The sequence below is a fragment of the Callospermophilus lateralis genome, chromosome X (genome assembly GCF_048772815.1).
Source record: "Callospermophilus lateralis isolate mCalLat2 chromosome X, mCalLat2.hap1, whole genome shotgun sequence".
Taxonomy (NCBI): domain Eukaryota; kingdom Metazoa; phylum Chordata; class Mammalia; order Rodentia; family Sciuridae; genus Callospermophilus; species Callospermophilus lateralis.
Genome location: NC_135325.1, coordinates 2,616,451 through 2,630,675, shown reverse-complemented (window position 1 = coordinate 2,630,675; position 14,225 = coordinate 2,616,451). Strand labels below are relative to the sequence as shown.

At 37.9% G+C, this 14,225-nt stretch overlaps 1 protein-coding gene across 2 annotated transcripts in view; it reads right to left on the bottom strand.

Moving 5' to 3' along the window:
- Positions 1 to 5,219: 5,219 nt before the first annotated feature.
- Positions 5,220 to 14,225, bottom strand: part of LOC143381456 (ribose-phosphate pyrophosphokinase 2) — a 29,774-nt gene continuing 20,768 nt past the window's right edge. For both annotated transcript variants that reach the window (XM_077106595.1, XM_077106596.1), the window contains exons 5-7: positions 11,339 to 11,512; positions 10,343 to 10,502; positions 5,220 to 7,814 (exon numbers count right to left, since the gene is read on the bottom strand). In XM_077106595.1, coding sequence (XP_076962710.1) covers positions 7,722 to 7,814; positions 10,343 to 10,502; positions 11,339 to 11,512 — 427 coding nt within the window. In that variant the 3' untranslated portion in view covers positions 5,220 to 7,721. The remainder of the gene's footprint in view (positions 7,815 to 10,342; positions 10,503 to 11,338; positions 11,513 to 14,225) is intronic.

Sequence of the window (14,225 nt, the reverse complement as noted above, 5' to 3'; positions counted from 1 at the left end):
GGTAGATGCTGTGCACATAGAAGGTTTGCACCACAGCTGGAGAACCTATGCTTAGAGAACTGAAACTTTTATAGGGGGCAGTAAGCAAATTTCCCTGAACTTTACCATAAGGAAGACATTATTAGAAATTATCTTTATTATACTAGACAGCAAACACATCTGCCACCTGTGCCAGAGGAAGATACTTTATCTTCCAACACTACCCACTATTTTCTGTACCAACATCTTTGTTGAGTGTTTCTAGAATAAAGGCAGTCAACGCCTCTGCTCACAAGAAATATGGAAATGCAAAAGACCCATGGAGAATTGTCACCTTGAAACAAGTTCATTGATGTATTCCAATTTAACATAAAATGATTAAGTTGCAAATTTGTATTTAAAAAAATTAACTCCCTGATTTAACTAATTTTGTTGTTTAACTGACCAATAGTGTTTTTAAACATGGTGTTAAATAAAAGAATATTAATTGGGGCTGGGGTTGTGGCTCAGCAGTAGAGTGCTCTCCTAGTATGTGCAAGCCACTGGGTTTGATCCTCAGCACCACATAAAAATAAATAAATAAAATAAAGGTATTGTGCCCAACTAAAATTAAAAATATTTTTAAAAAAGGATATTGATCATTTTCTCTTGATTTTTATTTTCCCTCCTAAAGATACTATTCTCATGTTACTAAAATATGAAATACTAAAATGAATTTACTTAAATATTAAGGTGTTTTTATTAACCTCCTTATTACAAGTAATTTAAATATTTTCAATTGCAACATTTTTCATAAGTGCATTTTCACTAGTGGTATATTAATAATATAGAAGCATTACCTTATACATTGTGTTCCAAGAAGACCAGCATTATCTTTTTCTTCTCATTCAACCAAAGCATTAGTAGCTACTGAAATATACTAGGCAACTGAAACAGCCCCTGACAATTATAACTGTCAGGTGAATGAATACAAATATCAGATATTTTTAATCTAGGAATTGTGAAACTCTACATATTTCAGAAGCTTCTATTCTCTTCAAATGTCCACCAAGTTGACATAGTTTCTCAGCTAAATACAAGATTTACAATTAAGCATGATTAAATTTGAGTGGAACTTACCAGAGTCAGAAGCTTTTTTGTCAGAGAAGGAAAGGATCTTCCCTGCACTATAACAGGAACCATCACACTAGCACCTACATGGATTTAACCATCAGGGCTCGTTTTCAACTTTCTTCTAAGTTCCTGTTGATGCAGATGCTGCTAGTTCAGGACCACACTTCATAAATTACCATTATTTGTAAAAACCTCTATTACCCAATGTTGTTATTTTGGATTACTTGTTAGCATGACCATCTAGAAGAATGCAGCAAGTAAAATAAAGAATTTGAAGGGTTGGAGGAAGTATGGGAATAACTAAGTTAGCAGAAGCAAGAAGTCCAGGCTGTGATGGAAATTATTGTGTCATATTTTGCTCTTTTCTTACCCTGGGGTTTAGTGGTATGCTCCTTCATTGTTAGGAGCTAGCCACTAGAATGAATGGAAGCTTCTTGGTTTAGAGCAAACCTCCTCATGTGAAGAATCAAGAAGCCCATTTTCTAATCCCAGTTTGTCTCTAAGGAAGAGTGTGACCTTACTAAGACAGTCAATTCATCTCTTTGAGTCTTACTTTCCTTGTCTGTAAAATGAGATGGGAATCATTTAGCCATCAATGTTCTACCTAACTCCAAAATCTTATCAATTTCATGATCTTTGACAGGAGAGGTAATGGACTGTGTGATTTGACCATGGACCACATTTGCCATCTTAGTGCATAAGAGTTAAATTACCTATGCTGCCATGATTCATCTTCATTCTGGTCTCATAGAGGGATGAAAAATAACTGAAGGGTCAGGTAACCTATTACCTGCATGCCATATCAAAAAATCTGCTAGTGATGGGTATCCAGGAATGTCGCCAAGCATTCTAGAGTGTACAGGGCAGTCCCACAGCAAATATCCAGTCCATAAAGTCAACAGCAGAGGAACTCTCCTCCAGGGGGAGGTATCTGACCCCATGGTTTGTGCAGTCTTCCTTTTCATCAGTGATTTTAAAGGAGCATATTAATTCAGTTTTAGTATTAAAATATTTTCCCACAATTCATGGTCAGTCTTAGATTCAATGCAAGACAATACTAGATTTAACACCTCTTGGCTAGTTTAGGGACCCCTCAGTGCACCGAAGGGCAAATGTCCAACAGCAAACATTCAGTGCTCTCCACCTGGACTCTGCCCTGAGGGCTTTACAGGCCATTTACAGCATTAAAGGTAGCTGTGCTGAATGACTAGGGAACACATCAGGTCTTGAACATATTCTCTAAGTGTTTCCCTGCAGCTATGCAGCTTCTATATTTGGTTGAAAACAGATATAAAAAGAACTATAATGGTGCAGGTCTTTGGCACATTGTTGAGCTTGATATAATCTGCTTTTATTTTTCTTTCCTTTTTTTTTTTTTTTTTGCAATCAGCACAAGGGCAGAGTCTTGTTCATGAGATTCCTTAGCCAACATGGTACTGGGAATCCAGAAATTTTTGTCTTATAAGCAAGGGAACTAAGGTGACCAAATATCCTAGTTTGCCCATGATTTCCTGGGATGTAGAATTTTCAGCGCTAAAATTGAGTCAAGTGTCAGGCAAACCCAAACAAGATGGTTACTTGATGAAGAAATAACCAACCCACATTTGCCTCATTGGAACCACAGCCTTCAGTTAGTAGAACAACTTCGTCTGAATTTAGAGTAGATGCCATAGCCTATAAAATGCTCATGATTTTGGCAATAATTTTCCCCCTCTCACTTAGCATTTTTCTGGACTGTGATCAAAAGTCCAGATGAGAACAATTTTAGAGAAGGAAATGTTTATTTGGTGCTCGTTGTCTGAGAGGTCTCAGTGCAGATGACCAACTCCATTGCTCTGGGTCTGAAATGGGGCAGCACATCATGGTAGAAGGGCATGGAGGAAGAATGCAGCTCAGGACATGGCAACCAGGAAGCAGAAGGAGAGAGAAAGAGAGAGTGAGAGCTCCCCTCTCCACAGACAAAATATAAATGCCAAGGGCACTCCCCCAGAGACCGGTAGCTCCAGCCTCACCCTACCTATCTATAATTCCCATCCAGTTAATCTCTATCAGGAGATTGATGCACTGATTAGGTTAAAACTCTAATAACCCAATCATTTCACCTCTGAACTTTCTTGTATTGTCTCAACACATGAGCTTTTGGGGGACTCCTTATATCTAAACCATAACAGAGACACTCAGAGAGATGTGGACATTTTCCCCAAGGTCATACAGCATGCTAGTAGCATATCAGGAACCAGACTCCAGATTGCCACATTCCCAATTTAGGGTGCTTCCCACTGCATTCTTTTTTGTCTCCTCCTTCTCTTTTTATCATCCTCTTAAAATGTAAAGTAAGTTCAGTTGGCTTGTCTTTTGGCCACAGAACCCAGCTGTTGGAAGAGCGAAAACTGCTCTTCTGGTTTATATTGGGCATCACATTTAGTTATATTTCTGATGGGATGGTGAAAGAGAGCTAGAATAGAATTGGGTCATTGAATGGCCTCAATGGGTCACCATCTCTGTGATCTGGGGACATTCACTTCTGTCATCTCTAAGCCCACTGCAAATATTTCCAAAATGCAATTATTTGTTATCACCTAAATGCTAACACTGACTAAGGCAGTCATGTGTCAAGACCACATACCCCATCTAAAATGGCAGGTGACAGAATTGTTACCTTCTAGGTTTGACACCTAAAAAATGCAAGAAATTTGGTTTTTTTGTTCTTTACATTCTTTCCAAGGGGAGATTAAAGGTGCCCATCTAAAAGTTTAAGTTAATGTATAAATAGATGGGTTCATAGCACTTTACAGATAACATCTCATTTAATCCTCAACACCCCCATGAGGGAGGTAATATTATTATCCCCATTTCACATACAAGGGAACTGAGGTACTGTATGAGGTTAAGTAACCAGCCCAAATTGTTGTTTTAAATCTGGCAAGTGGTAGAGTTTGTGTTCATGAACATTATGTTCTTCTAGAAGAGAAAATGGAGCTCCAAGACTGCAATAAAGTAAAGCATCCTGAATGTGGTCTTGGAAAGCAAGGGCAAGAAAAAGGTAGAGGGATGTGTTCCTGGGGGACAGAACCATAGATCAGTAATATAGATGACTGTAGTGAAAAGTAGGTGCTCTGTTGACTTTGACATGCAATTCAGATGAAGGATATGGTAGTATGTTTTAGGTCCTAGTTCCCATCTTCATTGGTTATCTTCACTCAAACACATCACATACTGAACAACCTGTGCTATCCTGCTTCAGTCCATGCTGGAACTTGGCCATTAGGTTCTGGAAAATTCTGCTGTGAAGTACCATCTATAATGTTGCTTCCTTCACAAAGCCCTCCCTGATCTCCCCAGCCTGATTCAATGCTCTGAAACTCTTTAGTATCCATTTTTCCCTTCCCTACTTAGCTTGCCTGGCTGTAGTTCAGCCAGTGGATTGGGTAGGAAGTGAAACACCTTCAGATGTAACTGAATTAGCAGGTAGAATTGTAAAGCATTTGTTTTTGGCTTAGATCTCTCCTTCATTTCCTTCCTTCTCTCTAGTACATTCTATATGTTCTGTATCACACCGTGATCAACTTTTGTGCAGACTGGTTGTTATTCTTCATATTTCACTGTGACTTTAAGACATCAGGTTGCTATTTGCAGTGTTATCCATACTTTGAAGCTGAGTTTCACTGGAGGAACTTAGCAACACTGAACAGGTGTGTGTTCTCTGGGACAGAAACAGTTCTCAGTTGCTTCTGACATCAAAACACATGAATAACTTTTATGTGGCCTATGTTTAAGTTTGTTATGCTCCAATAGATGGGTATTGAACATCATTACTTCAATGCCTAAACACACTGTGCAATCTTTAAGGGGAATATCTATAATTACCAACTTAGATGCCTTATGTGGCATAGCTGTTATACCTTAGATTAAGAGATTGCTAGGAAGTCCTTCACAAAGAAAACCATTCAAAATGGAGAAGAGCTGACTTTAAGTAACTTCAGGCTTTTGTTTTTGTAAATTGGGCTATACTTGTAAAGTAGCAAACACCTTCAGTCCTGCATTAACCCAAAACTCTACCAAAATGATGCAAACTATGAAACAAAGTAGTCAGCAGGATTTTATTGAAATGTTTTAGTACACTGTAGGATCTTAAAATCCTAGATTCTAACCAATGCAAGCACTGCAAATGATACATTCATGAATCTAGTTGGCATCATATCTAATAAAGAACAGTTATCATGTGAACATCTATAAGTTGACTAGTATAATTTAAATTGGAGGCTAAACAACTTTGGTATATTCATATTTTGGTGGCTCCCCTTTTTGGCTAGATATATGCAAAGTTTACTCCCATTCAGGAGAGTTGGACAGGACTGATGCATTTTGGTGGTTTCATTTAAGTTTTCACAACATGAACAGCAAGGAATGAGAATGTTCTGGGATTAGGCTGTTCACAAGGCACTCTTCATCACTTCTGTCAACTGGAAACCACTGAATAGTTAAAGCCTGTATTTCCACGGTGTAAGGCCAAGTCCAATCTAATTAGTTCATAAATGTATTCAGGAGTATTTTGAAATGCAAAAGTGGGGCTAAATAATGATAGTAACCATTTTTTTTTACACCTGGAAATCATTATTAGAAAACTAGTTCTATAAATTCTTAGACTTTCAGTATCTTAGATAAAATGGTCACCTTTAAATCAACTGTCTTTAGTCAACACACCTGAACTTGCATACTTGTATGTTAAGCTGTCTACATAAGCATTCACAATTTTTTTCATTTCACACAAGCATAGACATCCCATGAAATACAGATGTTAGACATTTATCAAAAAAGGAAAATTCCAAAGCATCCATATAGGTTCTTTACTCATCTCCAGTTGACTCTTTCTAGACAGAGTCAATCTGCACTGCAGAGCTGACTTTTTACCAGGTTCCATCACTCTTTCTCAGGAACCACTTTAAGGTACAACAAAATGCTAGTTTCAGTAACAATTTAAATGATATTTTCTAACTACAACTTCTGCTGTCTTGAATTTTGAAATTCTAAAGACTGCTGTTCAAGTTTGTTAATGACTTAGGTTTGATTTTTCTACCTGAAGAATTTCTATCAGACCATTTATTCTCTATCAGTTTTAAGACTCAGCAGAGGAGGTTTTAATCTCCAGTTCCAATCCAATAAAACAGTGGACAAAAGATTCAGCAGAGGGGATTGTTTTTCTCATTACTAGGCTTTCTATGCAGGAGAATCCTGTTCTTTGGGGGATGATGAATTCAGTTGGTTGTCTACTGACATGCATATAATAAATTCAGAGAGTCAACACTTGGCTTCTGCCACAGAGATAGCAAGGCACTTCACTTAAGAGGATGTTATCAAGGGCCATTTATAGAGAAGGCATTCCTCAGTGAAATTTCCCTTTACAATCTTCACAATAATTTTTGAGCCACTTTTTGAACATTATCCTAATGAAGCAACTGATTTTTACTTTCCATAGGCCTCTCCTGCACACATTTTTGTGTGTGTGTGTACCAGCTTTAGTTAAGATACTTGTTTGCCAGAGACCTACTACTTCCATGGGCAAAAGAACATTTACTCAAAGCTCATGTTTAAATTAACATTTGGTGGCACTCATAAAAAAATTCACATTTATGTGTGTCAAAAGAAAATAATGATCAGCTTAGTAAATTTGAGGGAATTTAAGAGAGTCATCGATTTTAGTAGAAATCCTCAAGCAAAATTACTGGAAAAAATACAAAGTAAAAGCTATGGATAAAAATATGGTGTAAAGAAACATAATGACAGGGACAGGGACACAAGGTACATCCTAAAGAATTATCTGTCTGGGGTGGACAGAGGAGAGTACAAACATGACCCTGAGCTCAGCAACCACAACTCAAAATGGTTTATAAATTAGAACAATTGTAGAACATAATTTTGGAGTTTTGGGACATGGTATTTCAAGTGATAGTTATAATATCACTTAAAAGTGGTAATAAAAAATGATACAGAACTATATTGCCTTTGAAATGTCTAAGGTCTACCAAAAATCAACGTGTCAGTGGCCATCTTTAGCTAAACAAAATTTGGTCCAAAAGGGGAACAGTTAAGGTGGTCTATTTAAAACCCAGATACCATTTTTAAAGAAGAAAAAAAAATTCAAAATTCTTGGTATTAAAAATTTTCTAAGATTCACTCCAAAGTAAAGGGCTATACAGGGTTTTACCCAAATGTCCATAGGCATTATCATTATATATTTACACAGAAGGCTTTAATGTGAAGTCACCTTTGGCAACCTCAAAATACATAAAAGATGAATTTCCACAATGGAATTTTATACTTGAAAGTTGTCGCCTCAAAATACTAAAAGAACAAAAGAAAACATCACCTATCAGAAGAAGTCAAGATGATAAAAACATTATTCATTTAAGATGGTTCACTTAAATACCAAATAACCACCACCTTTCCCCCAATAAACCAGAAAGAAATAGTCTTGGGCTTCAGAAGGGGAAACAATGAATCTCAGAGTATACAAAAATCTGATGCTTTTGCCAGTGATTAGCCTACCATTGCTTAGTCCTAACACTAAAAAAGCAAATAAATCAAGTGAGAAGTCTCAGGAGGCCTGCTCGACACTTCTCACTTTGCATTTACAGTGGCACATGGCTGAACAAATAAGACACGGATTCCCCATTGTGTGTCCTTCGGATCGCCTCAGCCAGGATCATTGAAATGTCAATCACCTGAATGCCAAAGAGAAAACAGAAGGGGAGGAGTTATAATTCTTTAAAAAATTAAAATCCAAAAAGTCTAGAAATGATTTCTTCAGTATATGTCATGTGTTACTGTTAAATGCTCCCACATCCATTTCTTTTGGGAAGGCAGATAGCTTTGGGATCTATTTTCACATTACAACCTGCTGAACCAAACCTGGAAGGAAGATTTTCAGTGCAGACATCTAAAGGATCTCCAGGACGGCTGTTAATCAGAGACATCCTTATCAGAAACATCCTTATCTTAGGAATTTGTTGTTGTTTTTTTTTTACATTCTTTTAAAAAATATTTGTTGTTTTTAGATATACATGATAGTAAGGACTGGGGATATAGCTCAGTTGGTAGTGTGCTTGCCCCGCATGCACAAGGCCCTAGGTTCAATCCCCAGCACCACCAAAAAAAAAAATAATACACATGATAGTAGAGTGTATACTGACATGTATACATGGAGTATAACTTATTCTAATTAAGATCTCATTCTTGTAGTTGTACATGATATGGAGTTGTTTTAAAATTCATTTTACACAATCATCAATGGGAGTCTTTTTTCTCTGTTTCAGAAAAGGTGGTAGAAGCTTTTTCTTTCTCTCTGTGTGCCATTTCAGAGCACAATTAAATGTGATCATCTAATTCTGGGGTCAGCAAATTACGTTTTACATAATGGACCAGAGTTAACATTTTTGGATGTACAGCCAGATGGGCTACACCATTGTAGTATGAAAGCAGCCATCGGTAATGTATGAATGAATGGGTGTGGCTGTGATCAATAAAACCTCATTATAAAAACAATGATTTGGCCTATGGCCACAGTTTGCCAACTCCTAAGTTATTCCACTAATGACACATTAAAATATAAGTAACCAGCTGGGCGCGTGGGCAAATCCCAGAGGCTCTGGAGGCTGAGACAGGAGGGTTGTGAGTTCAAAGCCAGGCTCAGCAACAGCAAGGTGCTAAGCAACTCAGTGAGACCTTGTCTCTAAATAAAATACAAAATAGGGCTGGGGATGTGGTTCAGTGGTTGTGTGTCCTTGAGTTCAATCCCTAATTCCACCACCCTCCCTGCAAATACATATACATACATATAAAAGCAACTGGTATTTTGACCATTTTCAAACTTACCTCCTTGTTTCAAATGAACTCTTTTTCTCTATAATGGGTTAAAAATCATGAGGTAGATCAATCTGATCCACCTACACATTCTACTGAAGGGAACCCAGGCTCTGAGGAATTAAAGGACTTGCCAAGTTTCACAGAAACACAGAGGCAAAATGATGACTCAAAACCTTTAGACTGATTCCAGGCTACTTGGTGTCAGTGACAGCCAAGAGCTTTCAGTGGCCTGTATGCCACTAAATAGTTAGGAGGGATACAAAAGATGAAAGTGCCAAAGATCCTTAGTATAGTCTGCTGCTTTCCACTGCCTCCCTTGCTTTTTGATTATACTAAAATATTTATATAACTAAAGTTGCCACTTAAACCTTTAAGTATACAACAGAGTTATATTCCCAATGATGTGTAAACATCCCCATTATCTATTTTTAAAACCTTTTCATCATCCCAAATAAAAACTATGGGCTGGGTGTAGTGGCCCACAACTGTAATTCTAGTGGCTTGGGAAACAGAGGCAGGAAGATTTCAAGTTCAAAGTCAGCCTCTGCAACTTAATGAGGCCCTCAGCAACTTAATGAGATCTTGCCTCAAAAAAAAAAAAAAAAAAAATATATATATATATATATATATATATATATACACTCAGTGGCTAAGCCCCCTGTGTTCAATCCCTGGTACCAAAAGCCAACCAAACAAACAAAAACAAAGAAATAAACAAACAAATAACAGAAAAATACCCCTGTGTACCCATTAAATGCTAATTCCCCAGCTGCCCTCCTCCACTTTCTGACAACCACCATTCCACTTTCTGTCTCTAACCATATTCCTATTGTAGGTACCTCATATAAGCAGAAACATACAATATTCCTGCTTTGGTAACAGGCTTATTTCAGTTGACATGTTTTCAAGATTCATCCATGATATAAGATATGTCAGAATTTCCTTCCTTTTAGATCTAAATAATATTCCATTATAGCACTAGGCCACACTTTGGCTTTCTCTGTATCTAATGACGGACATTTGGGTGTTTCCACCTTTTGGCTATTGTGAATAGTGCTCCTATGATTATTATATGTGAGTTTTTATTTGAACATGTTCCCAAATTTGGGGGATATACCTAGGGATGGAACTATTTGGTACATAACTTCAGCACAGCCTGTTTTTCTATTGTGATTTTATTTATTTGCTATTTCTAAATAGTGGAATTGATCTCTGCTGACCCTGGCCTTTCTCAGAGATCTAAGGTGACTGAAACCCTGCTGTGCTGAGAAGCTGCAATCTCAGTGAGCACCTGCACTAGCAAGCAGTCACACAGAGAATACTGGGTGTAATTTTTAGGAATCTAAAGCGGGTGCCTCATTGCTTGGTTCTGCCTGTGGGATAGTACCTGAATCTTGGAGCAGTGTTTCATCTTGTCCTCTTGCGGAATTGTGTTTGTGACAACAACAGCCTCAAAGGAAGCATTATTGATTCTGGATATAGCTGGCCCAGAGAAGATCCCATGAGTAAGGATAGCATAAACTTTAGTGGCCCCAGCTGAGAGCAGTCTGTAAAATGGAAGATAAAAGTTAAGTATATACAAATAGTCTTGAGATATTCTGCCTTAGTATCAGGGTTAAAAGCAAAATGTTTGTCACATAAAGGAAAAGATGTGACAAACTTCACTCAAATTTACTAGCCAAAACTAGGATTTTTAAAGGTATGTGTTAGCAAAACACTTAGTGAGCTATCTCAGTGCATCTCAAGTCAGAGTGGCCACACTCCAAGTGCTTGACAGCCGTGAGTGGCTGGCAAGGTCTCTGCACTGGACTGTGCAAGTTTGCAGCCTCTGGAGACCCATGCTGTCAAGGGAGTTGGAGCAAAGGCAAAGTGAAGGAAGCAAGGCACTGAAGAAGCCATAAAACTCTTTTCTTCTGTGCTCAGTTTCCAGGGAAGTACCTTCTCTGACCCTTTTTAAAATACACCTAAAGTTCAACCTGGAAAATGAAAAGGTCTATGGTTTCTTTTGTATCATAAAAAGAATAAAAACAAATGGACCTTGCCAGTCATAGTACTGTATGCCTGTACTCTCAGCAACTCTAGAGGCTGAGGCAGGAGGACTGTAAGCAGCCTTAGTGACTTAGTGAGACTCTATCACAAAATACAAAATAAAAAGGGCTGGGATTGTAGCTCAGCACAGAGTGCCACTGTATTCAATCCCCAGTACCAAACAAATAAACAAACCGAACAACAACTATAAAACCAAATGGGCCTAGAATGTCCTTTGGTCTAAAATTCCACCACAAAGCATCATCAATAGTTAGGAAAAACAGGCTCAATTTCTAAAAACTGATTTTTTTTTTTAAGGAGATGTCTTCATGCTTTCCAAACTGCTCCCACGTACTTATCAGCAGCATGGCAGATGGTACCACACGTGTCAGCCATGTCATCCACGAGGATGGCCACGCGGTCCTTCACATCCCCCACCAGAACCATCCGGTCCACTTCATTTGCTTTCTTCCTCTCTTTGTGAATCAAAGCAAATTCCACATTCAACCTGTCTGCAATTGATGTGACCCTGTGCAAAGATGCAAAGGAACATGATAATACAGTCCATTTAGGAATTTGTTCTTCAGTGGATGTAGCTCAATGATAGAGCACTTGCCTAGGAGCTGTGATGCCCTGGGTTCCATCCCCAGCACACAAAAAAGAAAAAAAAGACAATCTTTTCTTTGAAATTGTATTTTAGTAACATGGCAAGAAACTACAGTCAAGAAAATGACTTGACTCAGGTTAAGCCAGCATACTCTGAGGTACACAATAAGCAATCCACAGGGAGAAATATGCTGATGAGAAACAAACCTTTGCCTTTCTGACAGCTGGAAATGAAGGTCAGGGCACCCTGACCACTGGATAAACTACTGGATAAGAAACTGATATTCAATTTGTTAGTATTGGGGAGGTACATTTTTTAAATCATAGGCACAATTTAAAACAGACAGCAGGGACAAAAGTACTGGTTAATACATCCATGTAATATGTAGGCTTATGAGAATGAGTTTTGTTCACTTAAGGCCTAAGAAGATTTGTAAACTATGAGTCCAGTCCCTCTGTACATTCAAGGCTAATGCTCCAAAGTCACTGGCTCAGGAGAAGCTGAGCTGGCAAGAGAAGGAGAAGGGTGTAGGCCTGGATAGTTGGTGAACACAGCACATTTTTGGATTTGCCCATGAAGATTAGACTTAAATGATGAAACATATTTCAAAACAATGCCATGGATATAACATAACACTTCAATTTCCTATTCCAGTTTTTAACATAACAGTCATTAGGCAACTCAGCTGAAAAATATTCATGGGACCAATTCATAGCACACTCACCCCAATTTAGGATGCAGTGCATGGAGTATACACCTCCAGACATTATTTTTAAAGCACTGGTCCTAGTCATCATATTATCTTCAGACTTCAACAGGTAATGGACCTCCATGTGTGCTCCATGGGCAGAGTGGGCAATTCTCTGTTAAGAACCCACTTTCTGTCTCTATAGACTTACCTAGTCTGGGCTTTTTATATAAATAGAATATACTATATGTGTACTTTTCTGTCTGGTGTTTTTCTTAACATAACATTATAGGGTTCATTCATGTTACAACATATATCAATACTGATTTTATGGCTGAGTAAGATTCCATTGAAAGGATATGACCATTTTGCTTCTCCACTCATATTCTGATGGACACCTGGGTTATTTCTACCATTTGGCTATGGTGAACAGTGTTGCTGTGGACACCGAATTCCTTTGTCTGAGTATTTTGGGCATAAACCTGGGAGTAGAATTGCCAGAACATATGTAACTGTATATAACTTATTTGGTCAGTATTTTAACAGTTTCAAGTTACCTTTTCTAAATGTGAACAGAGAATGCAGCAACCTCTTTCAAACCTTCAGGCTTTTTTTTCTACATTATAAAGCAAGGATATTTGCCATTGTAAGCAAGGGACATATAGGAAAATGAGACCTCAGGGAAGGCCTTCTTTATTCCATACAGACACATCTCTACTTCCAGATGACATTTTGGAGTTGCATTGTGGCACTCTGTCAGACTAGGTAGCCTGATTACCCTTCCAAGTGGAAACAATGCTAGATGATACTGTAAGCCAAGGAAACTATCTTTACAAATACATCATCAACTCAGAGGCAGACATCAGCAGAGGAAAAAATGTAGAAGTAGGTGATTCTAAGAAACTGGCAAGCAGCAAAGTGCTTCTTCTGAGGGCTTCTGAGAAACCCTAACAATCTTAAGCTTCCATTTTACTGGCAGGGAACTGGCAGATGATGAGAGAATAAGCCTAGGGCTCAGCCAAGACTGAAGGTCTAACAAGAAACTCTCCTATTACACAGGGACACCACAGGCTCTTCTTTCATAGTAGCAAACAATAAAAAATAAACCTGCTGCCCACCTGGAAACAGGAAGGATGCTTACCTATCTCAAACTTGATACTGAGTAGAGAAGGTTAGCTCTTACTAGAGAGTTCAAAAGCACATTCTAGCTCTCATGAGGGTTGCTTGTCCAAATTCCTATTATGTGTCTGATGAAAACCCTCAAGTGGAGAATTTAATTAAAAGTAAATATTGGGGGTAGTTCTCCAAGGGAGCTGGCAATAACACATGCACACCCTCTCAGAAGGATTACAATAATAAAATTCTAAGGAAATTGAGGGATTATAGAACAGAGCCCAAAACACCCAAGTCAGCAAAATTGAGAGCCACCAGAAACAAGTGTCACCTAATTATAAGAACAAAGAATGAGACACTGGAATTAGCTGAAAAGGAATATAAGTCGATTGTTTTGTTTTAAAGAAATAAAACAGAATGTTAGATAAGAACAAAAGGATGAAAAATAACATCCCATCAAGAAAAGAATGAATAGAAGAAAATTTTGGGAAATATTATATTTAAATTTTATTGAAATTAAAAATACAACATAAAATAGTTGGAAAATATTCAAAATGAGAATGTGTGAACTGGAAGATGGAGATGAAGTCATTGTCCAGAATGCAGTAGAAGAGACAAAAGAGAAAAAACACGAAAAAGATGCTAAGAGACATGAACAGCAGAGTAACAAGGTGACATGAATAAATGGAGTTCTAGAAAGAGAAAAAAGAACAAAGAAGTGAAAATATTTAAAGAGACAATGACTGAAAATTTCCCAGAACTATTGGAAGACACTAGTTCTCTGATCCAACAAACTCAACCAACGAATCCCCAAACAGTCATATGAAACTATGG